At 35.0% G+C, this 25,396-nt stretch overlaps 1 protein-coding gene across 2 annotated transcripts; it reads right to left on the reverse strand.

Annotated features, from left to right (window-relative positions):
* Window positions 1-118: 118 nt before the first annotated feature.
* On the reverse strand, window positions 119-25,281 carry LOC110994345 (transcriptional coactivator yorkie). 2 transcript variants are annotated; one of them, XM_022260935.2, is made up of 6 exons: window positions 24,694-25,281; window positions 6,833-6,975; window positions 4,090-4,233; window positions 3,418-3,575; window positions 2,841-3,119; window positions 119-2,381 (listed from the first exon to the last, which is right to left on the reverse strand). In XM_022260935.2, the coding sequence occupies exons 1-6, from the start codon at window positions 25,161-25,163 to the stop codon at window positions 2,286-2,288; spliced, it is 1,290 nt and encodes a 429-aa protein (XP_022116627.1). In that variant the 5' UTR covers window positions 25,164-25,281; the 3' UTR covers window positions 119-2,285. The 2 variants fall into 2 exon arrangements, with proteins under 2 accessions (XP_022116627.1, XP_022116628.1); XM_022260936.2 differs by lacking the exon at window positions 4,090-4,233.
* Window positions 25,282-25,396: the final 115 nt, after the last annotated feature.

The following is a 25,396-nucleotide window of genomic DNA, read 5'->3' on the forward strand; positions in this document are numbered from 1 at the left end:
TCTTGTTTATTTATTTGCCTTGTGTAACATACAACACCTACGATTGTTACATAGATGATGATTTGATTTCAGCTACGCATAAAAATGGATCTCTGAACAAGAAATAAAAATAACAATAGATATTTAAACAAATATTTAATTCATATATCAAATTATATACAATGAAATCGGAGAACAAATTTCATTGCTATAACATTGACTCATGTAATGTACACTACAGTGAAAACTTGCATGTCAGACTGAAAGATATGTATGTATTAAGGCTATACTTAGACATATTTACTTCATATATTGTTCGGAAAATTATTCAAGCCAGAAACACCGAACTGACGCGACGGTAAGCAACATGGAATGTTTTGTAGTAGCGACGACATAGTAGGTTTATGTATTCTATACAATTATATTTTGATTGAGTATTAAAGGCGCTAACAAAAAACAATATTTTAGTATATTATATGTATGTTTACAGTATCGTAAACTTAATCATTATTCGTATATGTGCGAAAATTCTGACATAGTTTTGCAGTTTTGATACAATTTTTATTGAGCTCAATTGGTTGTTATCACTTCTAAAAGACAGATGTAGACATTTAATTAACACCTACTAAGTTATCGCTATTGGCTTGACACATTGCAATGTAATATTATTCCTGAATTATTCCTTAAAATTAATCGAATACGAAGCTATTAACATTGAACGACTTAGTCATCTCAGCTAAAATCTAAGTTAAGAGGAAACATGCAATACAGAATAATAAACTGAACAATATGAAAAGCGTAACTTAACAAGAAATTATATACGACAAATACAACAAGACATCTACAGATTACAAAATAAAATGTATAATAAACCCAGCACCGTTACAACTAATTATAATAGTTACACAGTTGCTATTTAAACTATTTATAATCGATTACATTAGTCTTACAAAGATAGTACATTTACTAATATGGCAAAGTTTTCAATGTAGCATTCGAAAAATAAAGACCTAATTTTATTATTGAATTTATACAAACTCTATACTAGGTGGGCTTTTGAAGTTAAGCCTAAACCAATGAATTGTAAATACGTTGAGTATATAACGAACAGAGTTGTTTAATGAATACACAATCATGTGGTAAAGCATACAGCAGGGTATTTCAATCATACAAACATGTACACGTATTACCACCTTCGATGTACGGTTTTGTCGAAATCTCATATTTTGTTAATATTTCTAGCGGCACCCGCACACACAAATGTTTAGATACATAAACAATACATTGTCCACTTAGAACCAAATATTATCTATAAACTTAATAGCTGCCAAAAGAACTAAGTTATGATTAACTAAGTCTACATCTAACATAATCTCGAAAAATACACAAGGACGGTGTAAGTAGACAAAAAAAAGTTACTACAACACATACATAAGTAGTTTAATTATGTCCAAATAATACATGAATCGATGTTCATCGATCGGTAAAAATTTGTAGAAATATATCTTTATAACTATTACCTAAATAACACAATAAATACATTTTAAAAGGCACAATAAGGCACTGTTACGTCGAGATGGTATCACAATCAATGGCGCATTCTAAAACGTGTTTCAAACGTAATTTCAATTTGTCCATTATTTTTTTAATGAAAATATTCTTGACGGGTCATTTAGAATACCTTGAGAAACGTTTTTGAATACGGACCATAATTTCCTTAATGAAATTTATTCTGTTATCTTCGACATCTTAACAATAGTCTATTCTATATGAAGAAGGATTTCTTACGGTCTTATCTGAAAGAGCATAGAAACCTTGCTTACGTGTAAATTGCAAACTGAATTCTTTCATTAACGAAAGAAACAAATGCTAACACCGCTCAAAACCGGGGGCCAGTTCAGAAACCATTCAATGATTATATTTACAAATGAGCCATCATTCAATGACTAACTTTTCGAACTAAACATGATTTAATCTAATGATCCACAGACTATAAAATGTAGACTAATGAATTTGCGATTTTTGTACGACAAGCATTACCTAGTTTGATTAGCAACGCAATATTACACTCTAGGAAATACACCAATCGAATGTGGCTTTTAATCACATCCCATTTTAATAAATGCCGGGATGTTTTACCAATTCTTAAGAAACTGAATAGCCCCTTTTTATTTATTTATTTTACGAATTTCAATTGGTGTATTACCGATTTGTCTTTGAGCCGTTCTTATTGTCAATGTTTTATTTGTGTAAAATTAGATTATAGAAAGCACGTTGTATTAATTGTACGTTCAGCGAATATCAATCTAGAGCCATGTCAGAACGTTGTCTGGTTTGTTTGGTGTGGAGTTGATCAGCGACTGCACATCATCCAGAAGTATGTCATTTGTGAAGTCACCCAACTGAAATAAATTTTATTAATTTGAAAATTAATTAATTGATATTTTTATTTCCTTAAATTAGGCATATAAAGGTATGTTGTGAGTATAAGAATTGCATCCTTTGAGTAATTATTTTTTGAAAGGGAGAACATTATATATGCCTTCCAAACCTTTTTTTCTTTTGTGAATTTACATATTACAATCAGTAACAATACCGCCTATCGACATATGTGTATGTTATGATAAATTACTGTAAATATTAATTGCTATGCAAGTATTGTACCGCCCGGTTGTAATGGGTGAATTTATATTTTTTTTTCATTTCATTACATTTTTTTTGCTCTATTGTGCCTGTGCTATAGAATTGCAAAATTTATCCGGTCACTGAAATTAGTTGTTTACGTTCATAGTAATTAGCACAATCTAACCTCTCACCACCACCACATATAACAAAACCTTTACAAATATTTAAATTATTACCAAATCATCCGTGTCTCCCAAAGCCATATCTGTATCGAGGTTCGCGCCGGCCTCACTGGTGCAGTCCATGCGGTCATCCATGCCCAAAAAACCTTCCGGAGTATGGGGCATGGAATAGGATTGTGATACAGCCATGCCCAGGCCGCTATCGGCTGACTCCTGGCGTTGATGGTCATTGAGACCTGGGAGGAAGGGGTCCAGAGATAGGTCTGTGCTCGTCGCGGTACTATTTGTCAAGGAGGACACGATGGATGAAGACTGCCGCGCCATTAATTCTTGCTGTAATATTTTACAATAAATTAGTTACCTACACAAGTTTTAAGCACTTATCATTACCTTGACAATGTACGATAAAAACTAATTGTAATCAGATTCATTCGTATTTAAACGAATTACTAGATAGATCTACATACATAACAGAACATACAGGCCCGATTTCTGCTTAGTCTAAATAAATTTCCTCAAAATAGTAGAACCCTGGACTCCCAGGAGATAAGGAGACCTGAATGAAATATTAACTGTGATGTGAAAGAATGCAGCCTAAAACGTGGATTACAATGATTAATGAGTAAAATACCTGGAGCCGTATCTCCTGCTGGCGTTGTTTCAGTCGTTCACGCTCGAGTTGTAATGACTGTAGACGCAGTTTCTGTTGGCATGCTTGGACCGATGCGTTTGCCCACCCACCGCCCGCCGCTCCGGCGTTCGCCGCCGGCGTACGTTGCAAATGTTGCGCTGTAATAACAGAAAAATCTCGATTAGTGTATACGTAACATAATTTTGTCTTTTTTTAAAGCTTTGGTGTGGTGATCATGACGCACAACGCTGCGGTATGCGTTGTCGGACACTCAATCATATGAAAAACGTCGAGAATGTCCTCTTGTTCCGTCGCAGTATGCGTCAGCGGCGAGAGGCAAGCGCGGTGAAGTGGGTAGGTGTACTGCCGCACAGCGCGGCGTCATTCTCGGTTCAACGCTGCGGTGTGCGTCACGAGTGAAATTGTTCATGTTCACGTCTACCTTGGTAGCTGCGGCAAAATCAACTGACCACCTCTCCGCAGGGACGCTAAATGCGATGCTGACGCTGCGTTGCGGCGCATACCGCAGCGTTGTGCGTCATGATCACCAGACCAAAGCTTTACTCATAATCGATATTTCTGGTGGTATTGTTCGCATTATGGTAAATATCCTAGATCTTAAACGCTTAAAAAGAGATGACGCGAATCGACGAGTTCATTAGAGATACTTACGTATTCTAGGGTCGAACCAAGACGTTGTGCGAGCGGCGTGGTTTATAAAATAAATTTCTCCCTCAGGAGTGGTGGCTTGCTCCCAGCCGTCCGGCAACGGCCCTAGGGGGTCCGTCGTCGCCGAGGTACTTGTACTCTTCGCTGCTGAAATTATCAAATGCCCTGGTTAATATAGAAAAACTTTGAAAAAATATTTGAATTTCTCAACAGCGACTAGTTGCAAGCCAGCGGTAAATATAACGTGCTCGTGATTCTGATGTTTGCAAGGTCATTCCGGTTCCAATAAAATCACGAAAACAACGCCAACGGAATCATAGCAATGCCACTTCCTAGGAAAGTATTAGGTATAGTCACAGTAGTTTACGTGATCAATTGAAAACATGCCAATACACTACGCCATCCATGTTTGCTCGTGCTTTTTGTTGGACGTGTTTTGAACAACATTCAGTTTCGTTCAACTGGCTACTTTTTACACTATACAGCGTGAACACGTTGAACAGTGTATTACGTAAGTACTTGGAAATTGGTAACGCGTAAAAAAATCCGACAAGCCCTAGATGATCCTATGGTGCTGAAGACATTCTTGTTATATATGAGTAATATATTTAGTCTATAGTATATAGTTAATATAGTTGTCAATCAATATTTTCGTCTGTACGTCATTAGATTGTCACGTGACAAGTCCTTTCAAATTAATCATAAGTTATTATAGACTATGTGACGTTTTGCTTGTCTACATGGCATAAAAAATACAACTTGTATTAAGTTCGTCTTAAAAGCACCCCGTAGACGTGATGTGAATCATCGCCAGCGGACGCTCTCGTCTCTACCCGTTCATACATTCATCTCCAAGAATATATTTATGTATTTTGTTCGCAACAAAAACCGACCATTCATAAACGAACTGTATACATAATGCATAATTACGATTTAATTATAATCATCATGACTAAGAGAATTTAACTTTGCAAACTGGTAATTACATAAAAATTACTATTAATTGTATTATATAAACGTATTGTACTGAATCTCTATTATGGAAATTGTTGAAATGAATAGTTCTTTTAATATCACCGCATTTTTAGCTAATTTAACACGCACTAGTTATTTAATATTCTTGAGAGGGAAGATGTTTTCCTGCATACTAGATACTGTTGTATTTACATGATATGCATCAGGTATATTTCAATGTTCAATACAAAGTCGTGGATATCAGCTATTTATTATAAAAAAGTACAATTTAAAGACGATATTTGAAGAATTTGAAATTAAAATGAAAAGTGTGATTCGTGAAATTTATACGATTTCGATTAACTTTATAGCCACATAAATATTACTCATATTATGTATTAATAGATGCTAATCAATTACTATCATTAGCGGTAAATATTAACGAACATTGCACTAAGCGAGTCACGTAATTTAGAGGCCATTGTCAATTATGTGTAATTCGCAAATTATTATTCAATAATACAATGACTTGATATAACGTTCACCTAATAAGGCAGAATGTAATAAAACTGTTAATATTAAACTTCTTTGTGTAATCAGATAGGCCGCTTACAAATAACTATCAGTCATGAGAATGATATTTTATATGAAAGGTAATGTTATCGCGACATCAGATTAAAACAAGGAATGCGCTAGAAAAACATTATTCGTGTCAGGTACTCTCCGACTACGGCTAATATTTGTTGACTCGAGTCTACAATGAGCCGGCGATAAACTTCCAGGCACTTGCACTGATTTAACTAAAGGGATTCTAAAATTTCAAAACGTGCTCTTGTCACGTTTTGCCTAAAACTATTGCTTCTGTTAGTAATTAATTTACAAGAAACGTGCCATATATATTAAAATGCTAACGAAGGACTATACAGTCGTTATAAAATATCATAAAATGTATTTAAAGAAAACCTTCACTCGCGCTGTATAAAAATAGGTAAACAGTAAACACAACTTCTCAATGGATATGTTTACCATAGAAAATGGGTTCAATCTTTCTCGTCTAATTTACAAAGATACATTTAGCTATTTTGTTTCATACAAATGTAGCTTCTATTTAAATGTAAAAGCTATTGTGAAATTACAATTAAAGGTGTACCGACTAACAGAACATAAACATGTAGATGTAAATGTCTTTACTTAGAGCCTTTTCCATAATTTCTGTCCTAATCCAACTATGACCACACACACATGTAGATTGGTAATTTGAAATTGATATTCCCAAATAGGGCGTTTGACGCACTTAAGCGGTGACATGCTAATTTCGGCATAGAACATGCTAAATGCTTAGGATTTGTAGACATCTATAACGCAAGAAGCACAAACATGTCTGACTCGCGCGGATGTGTCGCAAGTCGCTGAAAACCGGCGCAGGCGCCACGGTTTCGGCGCCGAAACACCAATGTATTTTCTGGGCGCCTTTCAACACTCGTCTCGCATCGACCAACGGAAACAACGCGTTAATTCCCGTCATAAAATCAGTTTTAGAATTTGGGTTATTTACTTATTTTTATTTTAGTTCCATGATAATTTTAAACACTGTTGCAAAGCCAATTAGATCACGTGAAAATTAAGATGTGTTAACTCATAACTGATGCTATAGGTTGATAAAAGCTAGTTTAAATAACTATCAGCTATGTTTTGCAAACTATGAGATCATCCGGTTGCACGGTTTTGATCTGCCTTTTAATGCCTGATTTAGTAACTCCATGACAATTTAGATAGTTAAAGACTTAGGTACCTGGAGTGGGTGTTGGAAGGTTCTGTGGTGAAGGAGTCTGTGTAAGTAAGGCTTCCGCGCTTTGATGCTGCACACCACTGGCCACTGTTTGCGCCGCCAATGTCTTGCGAGGGTCCTCCCATGTTGTGGTCTTTGTTATATGGCTGTAAAAGAAACAGGTTTCATAAAACTCTGTTTAAAATCTAGGTGAAGATCGTCCGAATAATATAAATACGTATATCTATGAAAGGTTGTTTTGTTTCATATGTTACATATTCATGGAAACAGATTGATTCAGTTAAATAACTGAATAAGGAAGGTTCTTATTACATACTGTTAATTATTACGTTTAAAGAACTTTATTTCTCATTACAAAAAAAAATATATTTACATGAGAAACCTAATATTAAAATGTATATATACGAGCGAGATACACGTCGCCATTAGCCGTCTTAATTTTAGTCTACTGTGTTCATGTAGTTCATGTATTATAACATGCATCTTTACCGACTTTTTGAATTTGTCAAACACTATTTCAAATTTGAGATGGTAATTGATTAAATAATTGCAAACCCTCATACCTAATAGATTTCTGCAAATAATTTGTACGCGGCTTCGGCAAGATAAGCAAACTCGCTGGAAGAGTTAAGCGTGTAGTTGTCTAATTGATTTTTTAAATGATATTATTAACATAATAAATCCGATATCTGAATATTCTTTCATTAAACAGAAGATTAATAACGCGTTACCGAAACATAAATCAATTTTTGAACAGTATAAAAAGAAATCGGAACAGCTTTTACTTTTACAAAGCGGTTGTTCGTAGCTCATTAAAAAGTGCCGAAAACTAAATGTATACTATGTATGTATAATAAAACTGCAAGGTTCGTGCGATACAATGACGTGCCTCAGACACACCTTGCAAGCCGAATCTTCCTACTTAGCGGTCGATGTGACCAATTTGTAGGAAACCGGACGCACGACGTGTGCGCAGGCGACCTAGTGAAGTTGTTAGTTACTACGCCGCTCGCTTACTTTACTTTCCTTGCAATTAAATCAGCCCGACGACAATATACACGTAAATTTGAGTTCAACAATACAATACAACAAAGAACCAGTGAAAAAGGATGCCCCTAGTAATGATCGGTAGGTAATAATAAATAAATAAACAAGAGAAGCAGTCAACCGATCGGATGATAAGAGAAATGGAGGTATAAAAATGAAAGATAAGGAAAAGGCATATTGGAAAGCTGATGGAGCATGACCATAGAGAATCGATTTGCACGGAACGGTAATGAACTTGGCCCTGCTATCAGCTGTTGCTACCTAGCACCTGCATCACACTAGTTTTTTTACAAACCCTTTTTTCGGATCATTGCCTACCTGCTGATATTTATAAATGATCATAAGGTCAATTTTTATCCTGTCTTGAAGGTTTTTATGCTTATACCTAAACGGTGTAATTGGATACAATAAATAGCCTTGTTATTTGTTGCCATGAATTTCATATTACATAATAACTCACGAAATAAAAGAAATCATAGGAAATAATATCAACGTAATATAATTATAAAATAAAACAATAAACCTATAAGAAACATCAGTTATACTTGCATTGCAAGTCCTAGCTTAAAACTCTGAAGTTAGCTAGATGTGGTTGATACGTGGTGTCGCAGGTAACGCGGGTGGTAGGTTTGCGGGATGCGGGGTGCGGGGTAGTGGCGTGTAATTACAGCAGCCTGCCGGCGCGACTCGGATTGCATAACATCAACCAAACGTTTCGTGCACCCGCGCATGTTTGTACACAATTAAATTATTCATCAACACCCCGTAATCGTGGGCTGAACAATTGACAAAAATTATATTTGCGATTCAATTATAAAGTGAAGGCCGACCTAAGACGGTTTCGATTTGGATAGTATAATGAATTACATGGGAAGCTTCATGCCATTCTGAAATGCCAATTAGGATTTGAAGTATAATTATTGATTTCAATCAAATATAACTACTTTCGCCAGATTTGTTGATTTTATGAACGAGTGTAATATAGTGTGCCGTATTACTGAGAGATGACGTGAGAGAAGGTGGCGATAATAAAGTTTTTGACTCTTTCGGTTACAATATTGATACTACTTTTGGAGTCGTTAATAAATTAAATAAAATCGGGACTTGAAATTTAACTACATGCAAATGCTGCTCTTGCCTTTGTAATAGGCTTATAAATTGACTGATAGTATGAGTGGAATATCTGTCAACCTATCTGATGAAATAAATAATACAATCAAAATAAATTGACCTCTGTTAAAAATATCTGCAATCATTGCAGGAAAGCAACATTTACAAACAATAAGCAAGGGCGGCGAGAATTAGCTGGGGTTTACAAAATGTAATTACGGCAAAATAAAAAATTAGTAGAATGAATGCCGTAAATAATTATTAAAATTATTTACGGCAGTCATTGAGCCCATAATCCCTTAAGCCATAGCCCATAAGCCACTAAAAGGCTAGGAATTAGGAAGCAATTAAATTCAGTGCAACGAAGCTTCGAGCTAAAACTCTATAGAGGTTACCGAACCATATTACTAAAGCCAGCTTGTTCCTCGCCCGACTACTAGTTACTACCTACCTACCTACCCCTAGATCTTAGAAACCAAGAGGCCGTTATACGAAGCAAAGAAAAGAGAGGGTTATTTTAGACTGAATTGAGAGGCGACCTGTACAAAGAGTGTAAAAGAGTCTTAATATCAAAGATAGATGGAGAGCATAGATGCACCTCCAGTAAAGCTAAACATAAACAGAAAAAGAGTAAAATAGAGAGGAAGTGTTTCCTTTTGGAAAAATGGTGCCGAATGAGTCATAAATTTAAAGTATCTTTTTGCTGTTCAAGCTGAACTGGGAGCTATTATTAGGGAAACTCAAAGGAGCTTTTGTCAGAATAAGGAAAAGACTCCCGATGTGCACTCGAAGCTATTGCAGATGGACGCTCAATGCCCTTGTTGTTTCGACCTATTCAATAATTAAACAAATAAAACCGACAGGATTAATTACACAGACTTTGCCAGATAGATCACGGTGGATTGGTGAATCTTCACAGGCTCAGAGTTAGAAAAAGTGCTGTCTGCTGTCTGAAGAGACGGTATTATATGTCCTGACTGACTGTACTCTGTAGCTTGTGGTCATTCCCACTTGGTCAATGTTATACCTGTGTATAAGATTGAAAACGAAATTGATGTGTATAAGACCAAGTGGGAATGGCGATCGATGTACGACTTTAAAGAAATAATGTTGAACAATAGGTTAAGAGATAGCTTTTCAAAATTTGCTAAAATATTATACAAAAAGTAAATGAAAGAAACAAGTAGTGCTTAATTATCAATTACCAATGGTATTTACTAAAGCTATACATAAGTTATCTAATACCCCCGACGACAATGTAGTCGTGGAATTAGATAGAAATAAAAAATATTATGTATATCCAATAACTATTTGAAGGTAGTGAGTGACTTCCACATGAATAACGCTGAGTATATTTAAAAAAATAATTTATGCATAGCGAACAATCACTAGATGACAAGAACATTGAGAAACAAAATATCTTTCTCTTGCGAAGGCCTTCCACGCTTACACAATATAATGTTGCAGTTTCTCGATACCTCAATACGGGTTTGTAACAAACATGTTTGGCAAAAGATTAAATGTTAAGTGTAAATTAAATAACAAATGTTTTCGGATAACACCTAAGTAATGTATACTCAAAACAAATTTCTAGGCACATCTAAGGATGTGTGTACCCTTTTTATCCACTCATGTATCCGACCTTATTTATTCTTGGTTCTGTGGGCTAAGAACTAAGCGTACGCCGAGAATTCGCGCTTGTGATGTACTTAATAAAATTGTTACATGGAATAGCATAGCATAAATGTACCTGATGGGTACGTCAGAAGGCAACATCGTCCGCCGTTACTTCATGTGCCCACAGCTAGGCCTTACCTTCTGAAAAGGGCACATATGATTCGGTGCCTTAATTAGGTTAACGAATTACACAGGTTAACGGACCATTTTCATTGTCCGTTGAGTGAACTGGCAAAATTTCTATTATTTGTTAGAGTAGTCATTTAATTTGTTGTATTTTTATTATAAAATTTTGTTATTCCTAATTAATTTCGTAAGTTTGCGTTTTATGTTTTATCTTTAAATATCACTTATCTACTCTTGTCAATTTAGGGTCGCCTGTTAGGGCAGGAGTATTTTTATAAGAAAAAATAAATACTAATTAAATATTTATATAATACTGTAGTACCTAGACTTTGTACCTATGGTAACGGGATTGATAAAAATAAATAAAAAAATATATAATAAAATATTTTCAATTCTTATCAATAAAAAATAATTTTGGGTAACCAAATTTAAAATCCGTTTAGTAGTCAAAAACTCAAACGTAGACAAACTGTATTGTGTAAGACCCGTCCTTGCCTGAACTATAACATTTGACACTTTATAAATAATTCTGTACCTATATACGTAAAGCTTTAATGTAACATAATTTACAAAGGAAATGCAATATTCGAGAGTGGGATGACCAATTTGGAAAAAAAGGTAAAACAATAAAATTTGTAATAACTTTATTTTTCTCTATTTTGGAAGTATAATATTTTTACTATCTTATATAAATTTTATGTTTACCATATTTGTAGAATAGATAGATTGTATCTTAAAATACTATAGAAATGTAAAAAAATTATGAGATATTAATACTATGACTAAGAAATTGCATTAAGTCGAGTAAAGTAAATACCAATTTTACAAACACTTCAATTACGGACAGAAACGGATACACGTCAATTCGGACGCACATCCTCCATCATGTGATTTTCCTGCTTTTACACTTGAACTGAAACAGATGATATATCGTAATCAGGCCGGAAGCAGCTCTGTCATGATTACGTAATGGTAAATAACGCTGAGGCGCTACAAAAGCAACACTAAAGTCTAAGGGAAATTAAAATTTAATGTAAGCCCGAATTGAGATTGTTCTTATTTTAGATGATAGTTATTTTTACATTATTTATGGTTTTGTTGAAAACTATAAGCGAGGAAAAAAATCTTTTTAAGTGCTAAGACAGCTTAAGTCTCTTACAACTTGAGTTCTACGGATCATAGGTTTTCACCGAGAACAACATGGCGGAGACGGCGTTCTAAATTTGAATCTCGGACGAGTCGGCGTTCGCGTATACGTAAATAAACGCACACATATGTAATCACTAACCCTATATAAATAATTAAGCGTACAAATGATTGTATGTCGCGCACCTCGTCATTACGTTTGTATAGTGAAAAGTGATACTCATAACATTAGATGAACAACGGTATTTAGAAATTGAAAATCGGCAACAAAAACTACTCGTGTGTATATTGTCTACCCACACATTTGCACGGTTGCGACTACACAAACTAAATTAGACGAAAACGTCGAAATGACGCATCAACTTCCGGCCGATGATTTTATTATGGGATCTACTGTTTCAAGTAACTGACGTTTGTTTTTATATAACTGTATTTGTAGCGCTGAAAATACTAATTGTTACGCAACTTTTAAAGTTAATAAATTTAGCTGAAACTCTTGTAGCAGGTAAATTAGCACATAGATTTTCTTATAATCATGCATAACAGACTCGGAGAGTGAGTAGTGTAATAATATTAGTAGGACAAGCAGAAGGCGGTCGGGACGCGGGCAAACTAGTCGGCCTTGCGGCTAGGTGGTCCACCGTTCGCCGCTAGAGGTTAACAACATGTTTCATCTAACTTTAGAAAGTACCCAGATAACGCGCTAACCTCTTATCGGGGCTAAATTATGCTCTTTCAATCTTAATTAACACATGACAACTAGTGTGAACTGTACCTCACTTCTCTTAATGAACTTTAAAAACATAGAATTAATTTGTCTTTAAAAATAATCGCTGAGCTTTATTTTGTAATAATAATAATAATTTATTTATTGCAAGAATATGGTACAAAATGGTAAGGTGGTACAATCGTAAGTCGTTCGTATATACTGCTGCTATATCTTTTAATTTTTTCGGTAATTTATTGTTAACTTTAATTGCCATACAAAAGGTGTTTTTCCGAAACAGTTCTAAATTTATTTTTGGACTTAAAAATGTATATTATAAGGATATCTCTAAAATATAAATACATGGAAGAGATAAAATTTTGAGTTTCTTAAATAGAGGTATGCAACTATCAATACAGTTTGCTTTAAAAAGCTACCGACAATACGCAAGTTGTTGATCAGTCGCAGTTCTACCGGAAACCAATATATTTATTTCCCTGTTCAAGTTAGCCTTGCTCATATCGTCATTAAATATCAAAGGTGCTATAAGGTGGGGCAAAGATGACAATCGTGCTTCAATCGTGACCTGCCAGCTTCAAAGATTGAGTCAAGCTATTTACTGCATCCGGGTCGTCATTTACAAGCTAAATTAAAAATCAATTCCCCGAAGATTTTGTCTGTATTAAAAGATCCAAACCGGTTTAAAGGTCGCTTAGTGTCGTTGGTGAATAATAAAATTACTTACAGAAAATCATAAACGATGACCAGAGGTTCTGTTATTCTGTATCACTCCTTAAACTATGTTTATTTAATATTTATAGATACTTAAATATAGGTTGTAAAAAAATAACGCTCGATCGACGCCTTTTATTACTATTTCTTTTATAAGTTCATGGAAGTGATAGTTAGGAATTTGGGATTTCATTTTACTTTCACTTTAATTTAAAATATAAAAAAGCTTATCAAAGGATAGTTACTCAATTAGATCTCTATTCAGCATTTACGTTCTCAGTAAATTATTGAGCTTTGAAGTTCTGTCACCGAGCTTTTGGAGCCAAACATTTACCATCTACATTCTCTAAACAGCGGATAAAGTCGAATTTATTTAACAAATTACGCCACGTGTACATCAATATAATAACCAATTTCCTCTTATTTTGCAAAATTCCTTACATCACATGACCGTTATACCAGTTGCAATAAACCAACACCCACAGCGTCGCTTCCAAAATAGTGCAAAATCGTGCATAAATACACACAAGTCAACGAGTATTGTACTGTTATTGCATCTGACTCATAGGGAATCTTGGAGAGCTGTAGCCCTATAATTAGACATTAATCAGAAAAAGGCAGAACACGGAGCATGTGTCCGGCGCCAACGGAAGCCGGTCTGGCACGAATAATTCATTGTGCATTACGCGATACTCATTCATATGGCTTCTAGGCAGGTTGATAGGACGCCCATTCACCGAGGAGCAAGTGCACAGGAAGTCCTAATGGCCGCGGCCACTTGCTATTGCACCGGATTTACAATTGACCAGGAACTAGACAGTTATCACATGCAGGAGTAAACCAAACACATTCGCTAGCAGGATTTGATTATAATTGGTTGCCGACTTGAATCATTTAGTACGTAAATGTTTTAATAATATGAATCTTTTGTTTCTGTAGTCGCAAATAAGCTTTCATTTTCCTGCACAGGTGCGGATGTATTGTATTATGATTTTAAACAATATTGAAACTTAACATTTTAACAGGAAAAAGTTTCGCGTTGTCAATTATTTGGTGATTATAGTTATATGTTAATATTTAGATAAGGAGATAATAATACGATTTAATTAATCCAATTAAATATTTTTAATATTTTGTATATCTAATTAATCAAAATTGTTTATAAATGCTTTGTTTTGAAAGCAGTAAAGTTGTCAACAACTTGTTGCAATGACAACGGTATTCTAATTTAAGTATTCCATGTGCGTTTTATTCTGTGATACCAGGACCATAGGTACTAAGAAGCAACTGGTTTAGAGCCATTCAAGTAGGTATATCGCTATGCATGCAGCGAGGCTACTGTCCTATAGCGGCCGCGGACTTTAGACCCGAGTGTTTGTATGCATGTCCCGTTCTCTCCTATGCTATGCCTGATAGTTTTGTCCCGTTCTGCCATCCTTCCGAACCATCATTTACCTAGGCGCATATTCGTTTCGATGTCGGTGGACTTTTTGCGTCACAGCCTGCCTCAACTCGTGAGATGTAGCCTTATTCTTAATGGAAGATTATCAAACATCGATATTTTTTTACAGGCATTTTTAATATGTTTTATTACAGATAGTTTAATTAAGATGTTTACACTGCTTTAATTCACATATCATATATCGTGCTACCTGCCATGAATTTAACCCAGGCGGTAATAAAACTGTATGGCTTTGATATGTAGCAAGAATGAAAAGTAGGCGCGACGCAATCTTTGTCCTAACCAAGTCAAAGCTATCGTAAAAGTCATTCAATTTAAATATCATGTAAATTGCAAACCGTATGCAACAATGTGCTTTAAATGTATTTGTAATAGTTGAAGCCTACTTTTAAATGTCAATTCATGCTAAGATTATATTTCAATTTTACTATAAGTGATACCTACATAAAATTTGTACCTATCTGCAATTTTCGTATAACCATAGATAAAAATTACAATGTACACACGTTTCTCAATCCTTTGTTTTATGTAATAATAAAAAAGGATCGTCTCATTAACTGCCTAAGGTAGTGTAATATGTAATTTCGAAAGTGATTCATAAATTATAGAAGCATTTTTTAAAATATAAATGGTAAAAAAAACATCTAAAGGTTTGACAGGATACTGATTCTCAGAAATGTGGGTGGTGGGCCTAAGAAATGTGCTCTAAGGGGTTTGAGAGAAATACGTAAAAAACATTGCCCATACAAAAAATTAAGATGAATGAAATAGCCGCTTAAACTTTTAATATAAGAAGCAATTCCAGTAAGTAACACAATTTTTTGTCTCGAACTAAGTTACCAATGCTACTTATATCACTAAAATTAAATCACACTAGAATATAAATACATACGAAAATATAACATAAGAAGTAACAGACCATAGAGGTAACAAAAGAGAAAAACACAAAGAAAGTAAGAAACGAAAGAATAATATATGCGGGGCGCGACGGGAGCGATGGTCAGTTCTGAGAAGCTGTATCGGGCATCGGAGGTTGCGGCAACATCACACACCGAGATCTCGTTAACTCATGGCATGAGGTGAAAAACGAACACACGGCGGATACACTTTGAAAGCACTCAATTAAATTTTATACAGCAGCGCCTACATTTTATTTTTTGGTTAAATTTTTCCTACTAATAAATTAACGTAAAATTTCAAACATTAAACAAGTATCCGTTAATTACATGAAGTTTTCATTCACCGAATAACGTTCGGCGATGTATAATAAACGCAAAATAAACCATTATATCCGAATATATGTTACAAATTCACAGATAAGTAATTGGTACTAAATTTGCGTCTGTTTTTGAATGTTTAAAGCATACTGTATCTATGGAACAAACGCATGCAGCGTAGTGTTCAATGGAAGACCGAAGGAGGCGCGGGGGCGGCGGGAACGGCGCTCACGCGCCAAAATTAGACGTAAACAAGACGAGAAACGAGGCGCCGCCGATGTCGGCAACGACAGGGCGTAATCTGTTCTTACTTTTTACCACTCGCTACCACCTAAATATCAATCGGGATCGTAAGGTGGCCAGGACTCATAAAGTAATGTAGCGGCACTTGACAAATGTATGTATTATACAACCTGCTAAAAGAAAAAAAAGATTATCAAGATCCTAAAGGGGCTATTATTATCTTGCCTCGTACGGCGGTAATTGAAAATAATTTTACAATTTTCGCGGTGGATTATAATATAATATAACAGCTATTCAACTTCATACAAATAATTGAAATTATTTTTTTTGATATGGTAATTTGTTCTGTTAAACGCCTTGCGTGGGATTAATTTAAATGTAACTTAACTTCGTCGAAACATATTAAAATTAAATATAAAATCACTTTTCCTTTAAAAAATTGCATAAACATTATAATAACTGGAATCGATGAAGAAGTCAATGTTAATTGTTCTGTATCGTTTGTAAACTTCAGCCGGATGTCACCTTTCGTGCATCATGCTAAGACAATCATCTTCAATTATGAAACGATTGTATTATTCAAATTCAGAAATTATCCTTTCAATTTGTGCGAACGCTAATTTGGCAAAATCGGTATTGGAAACGGGAGAGAATATTTTGTATAAGCCTTGTGACTGTACAAGTGAAAAACAAGTAACTAATCAGCATTCTACAAAGGCACGTATGGCAATGCCTGTTTCCAACAACCCATACGTTGAGATGTGGTTTTGAATGAGTAATAGTCAATAGAGTACCTTCCGTTCACAATCACTTACTTGAACTGGAAAACATTGAGTGCAATCATGACTTATTAGGATTTCCTATGTCTTAATGCTGGCGAACCGGAATTTATTTATTAAACTGTGACAAAAAGCAATCGGCATCATTTCACTCTCATGGACAATGTAAGATAATCTCAATGAAAATCTTTTATATGTAATAAGCATACAAAGTGCGGTAAACTAATCAATAAAATTTAAGTTGTATGGATACGTAGTCTACTTCTCTGAGTAACCACATCATTGAGGACGTAAAAATATGTTTTGACCAACGGGAATCACACTAAGAGCGAAGCCTCGACTCTGATTCTTTTAATATTCAAGCAAGGAAGAAACAGTTTATACAGTAATTCACTTTTTTAACATATCTTGCAAACTGAGAGACTTTTGCAAGTTTCTGATTACGCGGACATGACTTATTCCTTATGAACAAGGGAAAGAGTATCTTTCATAACACTATACTTTGTGTATTATAATTAGTGATGTCATCACCATGAAATACAAATTGTATTCATTGTTTAACTGGCTCGGTCGCCCGGCATGACGTGGGCCCTAAGGCGCCTGTCGATGTACACACTTGACCCCTTTTGATCCTACAATTAGGCCTGGAGATACTCTCAAAGTACATACTATTTAATAACAACCAATCTTAATAACTTTACTTGTTCTGTGATAAGGAAATTTCTTAACACCACATGAGCCAAAATCTTTAAAACTTTTTAAAAATATGTTTCTTCATTTAGCCTATATATATAAGGGTTTCTATATAAACAAAGTTTTTATGTAAAATATTAAAAATAATGTTTATAAAATAAATAAATATAAAAATTATTAGACGTAGTTTGGTTTCGTTAAATAGAAAGCAAATTGCAAAAGCCGGGTTTTCGTAAAATGGAATCCACGACTCGTAGCAATAACCGCTGGCATTAAGGATATAGAAACCCGGGCGCATTCTCGGATCAGTTTCGTCTAAGCAAAGTATACTTTATCAACACAATGTGTGGTCCGAGTTCTTATGTCAGTATCACAAAGTCAGCGTTGTTATATTATACGTATTAATACCGATGACACAAGATGAAAACCATTTGTGTCCACAGATCACAGACTAATGTGACGTACTAAGAACAAACAACTATCCTTGAGCAGCCGCTGACTGCTGTTTAAATAGTTATTGGAGGTAGAAGGAGGTTAAATGCACTGAATGCAACTATTTGGAATAATTTTAACGGGAAATTTTATACCAAACATAAGTAACAGTATTCTATTTCATATGACAAAGATTATTATGTATTTTTTTTATTAATAACCGAGGTGAAATATTAAATATCTCGAATATTAAATATACTGTTTATTTATTATTTTTTTATTAAAGAACGTTTTTGTTCTACGACTGTTGGTCCATATGCCTGCACCTGTTCATCTCAACACATAGATTTTTTTATTGAATCCGCTGGCACTGCGACCCAAAAAGTATCTTCGGCTAAACGAGATATCTCCAGCGCTCCTAGTCCTGTGCCGTTTCCCGGCAATTGCGGGCTTATCTCCAAACGAGAGGATAGAAGATTAGGCGTTATCGGCCGAATGATCAGGTGGGAAAATATTTTTTTAAAACGTTTAAAGATGATTAAATATTTAATTTTGGTGTATTCTCAACTATTTTTTAATAGCCTGCCCATTAATAATACACTAAGACCCACTATAACAACAGATTTCCTAGATAGTATATATAGTTTCTGATCGGTTCCGATAAAGACAATATCTCAAGCCAACATCCAGTAATCAGAGCGTGGAAACTGAGTACCTATGTTCTTTTTCATCAACATGTTGCGTACAAAAACCTAGTGTAAAGCAGAGTTTTAAGGTGCATAATAGCTTTTCACACATTGGTATAACACTTACTGCTCTTAATGTAAAAGGAAATAATGTCACAATATTTTATTTAGTGGCTACGTAAGCAATATCGAGTGTTGAAACATTTATAGTTAGGTGCTTAAATAATAGTTTGATTATTTAAAACGTAAAAAAATTAGATTGTTTCTTTGTTATACAATATTATATGATATAACCGATCTGAACACACTAACTTTTTAGTTCGTGAATAAATCTTTGATAATTGTTTAACACTAGAAAGACGGGAAAATCTATCTACCTACAAAGACGGCGACCGGTCAAATGACTCCTCCAATATATTACACCTTTTTTATTATTTTAGCTGTTAAAAATGGTAACTATAGTAATAAAACAGGGATGTATGATTAATTATAATATTTATACACATATTTTACATTTTAACATTTTCTTTACATTACAAGAGCCGCAAAGTGGCTTTTTACAAGTGTCTTTATTAGTTTTATTTTTGTACTTTTGTACATAACATTTTCCGAGTTTCCGGATTTTGAGTAGAAGATCGAGAAGAATTGAAAAAATGTACGGCCACCTTCGAGATGTCGCTTTGACACTATGATTTTATGCCATCTGGTAAGCCACATCCACGCCGTACTTGGTAGCATTGTAAAAAGGCACAGTTTTTGGCTTTTTCTTAGGGTGATTGGAGTCTATTTCAACATTGTTATGTAACGTGCTAAGGAATAACACGTTCTTTTTTCGTTTTCCTTGATAAATTGTGAGTGTACATCTATCGGATTTCAGGATTGTTGTTTCAAACAAAATCATATGAAGTGATTAGAAGTAGGTGGTAGGTAGAAGAAGTAAGGTGGAATCTCTCGTAGTGCCCTGTATATAGTTCCTACAATCGTAGTGCGTTTTGCGAGCAAGTTATTTACCAAGCTTATCGATGTAAAGAAGTTGTCAGTAGTTACATTTCGGACAGTATTTGCAAAAGGTTCCACGAGACGCATAACAACGGATTCACCAAGGCTTTGGTTTTGTGGCCTGCTTTCGTCCTTTCCTAAATAAGGAAAGCCGTTGAGCACAAACTTTGAATCCACATCGACACAAGCAAGAAATTTTATTCCAAACTGCATCTAACCTTAGTAGAGAACAGTTCGTCTACTGTAAAATTTTCTCCTGGCTTGTAGCATGATAAGCAGTTCTCAATAAATTTCTTCCAAACGTCTGATATTTGTGCAAATTTGTCTAGTTGAAGTGACCACGACGTACCGTCGGTAGAGGTGATAAGACCTTGAAGTTCAAAAACTTTTAAAAACATAAACTTGAAACTTATAAACACTTATCGGATCTCAGCCGTCAAATGACTGCCGCCGTCTTTGTCGGTATATCAAGATTTTAAATAATAAACAAAAGCGATGTGAGTTATTTTGATACATAGTTTCATTTAACTACTAATATTAATAAAAGTCACAAAGTTTCAATACGTTACGTCAAATGGTTTGTGAATTATTCAACATTAAATTCAAATTTACAGTCAAATGACTGCTCCCGTCTTTCTAGTGTTAATGTAAGTGATATTTAGAAAGTAATATTTTCATAATTGGTGTGAGTTCTTTCTAAGCATGCGCTTAGTCCAGAACGGCTTTAAACTGCAATCCAACAGTGAACAAGGAGTTTCACGAAAATAAAGTCAATTTCATACTTATATACTATCTTCTAATCACATTTTATGTGCACTCTTCCTCAGTGTATATGCGTATTGAGAAAAACCTACTCACGTACAACTAATTAAAATTAATTGTTGATAAACAAACTTAATTAAATGAGGTTATAAGCATCGTTTTACCGCATTTACGTAATACAGTTCTATAGAAATGCCTTTGTCCTGACAACGAATCTTCTGGGTAATGTGCCGTTAGGTTTTACCTGTCGTCTCTCGCGACTCGACTACTTCTGAGAAGATGTATTTCAAATGTTATCGCATTGAATACACAGCAGACTGCAATAAGACTGGTTCAGTAAATTTCTAAGATATGTGAAACAATTGCAAACTGCCCTTGTAAAAAAACTTATCGTTTTACTTGTATTCAAAACGATGATTAGACAATAGTTTCATCTTTATTAAAAAAAAATTAAGAACCATTAAATTTAATATCACGTTGCTGTATAGTTTGAATCAAATCATTAGATCGTCCGATCCATATAAATTATTATATTAAGTAATACGTTTTTATATAAAATTAAAATAATTTTATAAATAATATAAACATGAATTAATTTTATTAAAAGGTGAATGAACCCACGTACATTTCGAATTAAGATACATTATTATTTGTATTCACTGTGACAAGTTCGGCTGATTAAAGATTCAAGAAACGAAACTTCAAAAGGAAATATTTTCAGATGCGTGTACAAAATATTACCACTATCTACCTATAGTATTTTCTTCATACAATTGTTCATGGAATACAACTGTATTTAGAAAACATGATAAAGGCAGGTTAAAGTTTAACTAAGACGAACAGGTGCGAAATGTGAATTTATATTTTACCTATACAATATTTTTAAAGACGTCTTTACAGAGTGGGAGAGTATTTAGATTGTGTAATTTGCTGATTGTGCGGGTTTTTTTTATAATTAATCAGAATGTACCACTTTTATTCATTTATCAATTTTTATTAAAAAAAATAAGGGCGAAGGTAAACTGTAACCAATAAGGTGTTACACTAGCTACAGACCGATAGCGCCGTCTTGGGCGATCGCCAAGGTAATTTGCATCGCTACCCATTTCGGAACATCGCCAAGTCTAGCCGAACAAAACCACAGAGAATTACCCTCCATTCCAATAATAATTAAAGCAAACATTTTGCTAGCAAGACGTTCGCTGGACGTTATGGAGATTATAAAACATCGGTCCGGCTAGCAATTAAGAAACGATGCGCGCGTCTATTTACCGACACGGAAGAGACGCACCAGTTGCAATGTTCCATCGCTGTGCTGTGCGTAGACATTTGGCAAGCAGAACCAAGCGTTTAAATTGATGTTTTGGATATTGAAATAACATAATTTTGCAAGAAAATTTATGAACGACAGGTTTACTTGCCTACGTGTTTGCTAACGACTGGTCTTTCTAAACAAGAAACTGCTAGGTCTCGTTTGAATCTGTTACTTTCTGTTATTTTAATATTTTCTTGAAGTTGAAAGTCTTGTACCTATCTGTACATCGTTTCTGAAGTACAACGTATAGAAGCATATATGTATTTTTCTAGTTTAGTAGACGCTATAAATATATTTCGCATTTAACGTAATTCGCAAAACTTAATACATTTGTGCCAATTATTAGCATTTTTAAAAGGCCCTTTTAAGAATACGATTAGGAAAATATGAAGCTAAAATTACTACATACAATATAAAATAGAATAATATTAGGTTTGATGAATATTATGTCGGTTAAATTTATTTATGATGTGAGTGAAGCTTTGATGTCGTATTGGCTGTCTTCCACGACTAGACGAACGGCTTGGTGTTGAGATCCGACACGGTAACTAACTTTGTTAGCAAATAAACAAACAATATAATATAATATCAGCATCTAATAGGATCAATGTATAGTCGAATTACATAACTCCAACGAAAGACAACCCAAACCTTAACAATCACACAACCTTTTAAGAATTGGTACGTTTTCTTAAAGGACCCCTAAGTCGGAAAGTTCGAAAATACTTCAGTAGGTAGCTGGTTCCACATAGGTGGGCGGCAAAATTACCTTAAACCACGCTCAATTGTGATCAACGATGTCGAAGTGATACGCGTAGATGAAACACAGCTGCAGGTATAATGCGAACTACTCCTCTAATCAATCTCCATAGTATGTATGAAGATGAAAATATAGGAAATAATTTATTTTCCAGAATTAAGTTGCTTTGTATCTTGAGCACATTACGTTAATGTTTACAATTAACAGTAACTTACTTTCATTAATTAAACGTAATTAACCCTTAATTTTTATTTCCGAAAATGTACCAAAACTATTAAATTATATTATAGTCCCTAATGTTCTAAGAACGCAAGCAAGTTGAACAATAATGACAATGGCGCCACCCCACGATCGTTACAGCATATTATCATCGTTCCGATTTCAGCTGAATAAGATGCAACCAATTTGTAGTTCATACAGAATTATATAACGTAATATCATCTTATAAATGATTAATTTAATAATGCTGTATCCAAAATCAGTCGAAATGTTAAAATAGATAATAACAAAAAATATATTGGTTAGAGGAATAGACAACAATCTACATTCAACTTTGTTCTGTTAATTTTATGAGTCACTTTACAAGGTGTATTATACTCATTGTTAAGCACCGACGAAAGGTATACGATCATGATAAGATAACAAATGACGACTATGTTTTCAACATGAAGCAGTAGATAAGGACTGATAAGCAATAACCGTGCTCTTTCTAAAATTCTCAATTATAATTTAGTTGGCGCTCTTCAACATTATCACCTTTCAAATGACATCACAAGTCATTTATTGTAAACCATTGACCGCATTGATACGCTGAACGTAATAAAGTGGGATTTCAATAATTCCTAAATCGTTAAACAGGATAACCGTAGTGCACACTATATTTAGTTTAATATACTTAATATACGCAAAATTACTTTCTTCAACTGGGCGATATAAGTTTTAAAACTTTCAAGAATTGTTATCAAACGAACTAAATTTATCAAATTGAACCCGGATAACGGAGTGAATGTGTTGATTTTCATTATAAGAGAGATCGTTTACGTTTTTTATTTAATTACAGAAAATAATATGTTGCTAATTTTGGTTAATAAAAGAATGTGTTGGTTCGCAGGTATAATAATATATTGCTTAGTTGTTTGCCTTTGATGTCTCATTGCCTAGTTTCTTTTCCTTTAAGAAGTCTATAATTGTTTTAAACCCTTAAGGCTCAGGGCCTTCAGGGGTCATTCTAGGAATTCTATCCCATGAACGAGAACATAATAAAATAACACTTAACATATTTTTCAGTTAACAGTTATTTTGACCGCTTTGTGTTTTGCCTATATAGGACTCCTCATAACACAAATTACACAAAGATAAGACTGGAAACCTATGCTTTTAAGAAATAGTACGAGGATAATATATGAATTGAAGATCGACGAATCCCAAACTTTACCTCACTATACAAGTATAGTTTGACCAACCGCTTAATCATCTTTAAATGGCAGGGTAAAATTATAAATTCCTGGTTTTTAATCTATTACGGCGTCGCAACTGAAACACAATATTATTGTCATTTGTAAGGCTTCCATCCACTGCCGTGGACGAGTGAAATGATTTACCCTTGTTTAAGTTCAAAGTTTGTCATGATTGTAGGTCAGATCTACAACACTAATAGCAATTGATTTACAGAAAATAGTCGATATGTTATATAGTAGAATTAAATAAGTTCCAAATACATTTATATAAAATAGAAGACCATAGACAGTAACAGGCCTTTAATCATTCTAGAATATTGGATATACAAACATAAAAAATTGGTACTTTTAGTACTATGATTGGTGTATATGTACCAAAATATGAGAAATAGAATATACATACATGCAATGGCGCTACAGCCCAAATGGGTCTTGGCCTCACATTGCACCTGTTTCATAGAAAAATAGAAGATAGGTACTGATAATAATGTACTTCGTAAATTCGAAAGACTTACTTAAGGTAATATATTTGGCCCTCCGGGGTTCTTGCTTGTTCCCATCCTGCTGGAAGCGGGCCTAATTCATCTGGTAAGTGAGATCCAACATCATAAGATCTTTGCTTGGTGTGTTGATGGTGTAGAGGCGGCTGCTGGTTTTGCTGCCCGGCTGCATAGGTCTGCTGCAAACTGGCCGGTGACGAGTGCGCACGAGAGTGAGAGACCGGTGCAGATCCCGTCGCAGACGACGACCCGAACGCGGAGTCAGCCGAGTTTTCTCGCGAGTGAGACACAGATGGCGACTTAGAACCGGTCGACGGCGGGTTAAAGAACGACTTTGGAAGCTGTCGCATACGCAGAGGCACCTGTAGCGGTCGTTTCGAGTCCGGCTTGAGCACAGTGTCGAACAACGATTGTAAAACCGAGTCAGAATCCTGATCCACGCGGAGGACCAGGTTCGATTTCTGTTCGTCCGAATTAAGGGCCATTGTGTCGTCGGAACGAAAAATTATCGAAACCGACCTGGCCCACCGCTGTGACACAACACTCGCACGTTACGGGCCGGCGCGGCGCCACCCGACGTTCTTGTAGTATAGCGCTCGGTGCGCGACTGGCCAATGACGCACGCCCCGCGCTCCGCGCGTCCCCTGCCCACGCGCACCTCCGCCCGCTCCTCCCGCGAAGACCGGTCTTCGTTGCCCCTCAACCCGCCTTCGCCCTG

Source organism: Pieris rapae, chromosome 1 (assembly GCF_905147795.1).
Source record: "Pieris rapae chromosome 1, ilPieRapa1.1, whole genome shotgun sequence".
Lineage (NCBI taxonomy): Eukaryota > Metazoa > Arthropoda > Insecta > Lepidoptera > Pieridae > Pieris > Pieris rapae.

Coding starts and splice junctions, on each gene's coding strand:
- LOC110994345 (XM_022260935.2), bottom strand. CDS start 25,163: ATGGCCCTTAATTCGGACGAACAGAAATCGAACCTGGTCCTCCGCGTG. Junction 3,576..4,089: donor TTGGTTCGACCCTAGAATAC/GTAAGTATCTCT, acceptor CTGTTATTACAG/CGCAACATTTGCAACGTACG. Junction 3,120..3,417: donor AGCAGGAGATACGGCTCCAG/GTATTTTACTCA, acceptor AAAATATTACAG/CAAGAATTAATGGCGCGGCA.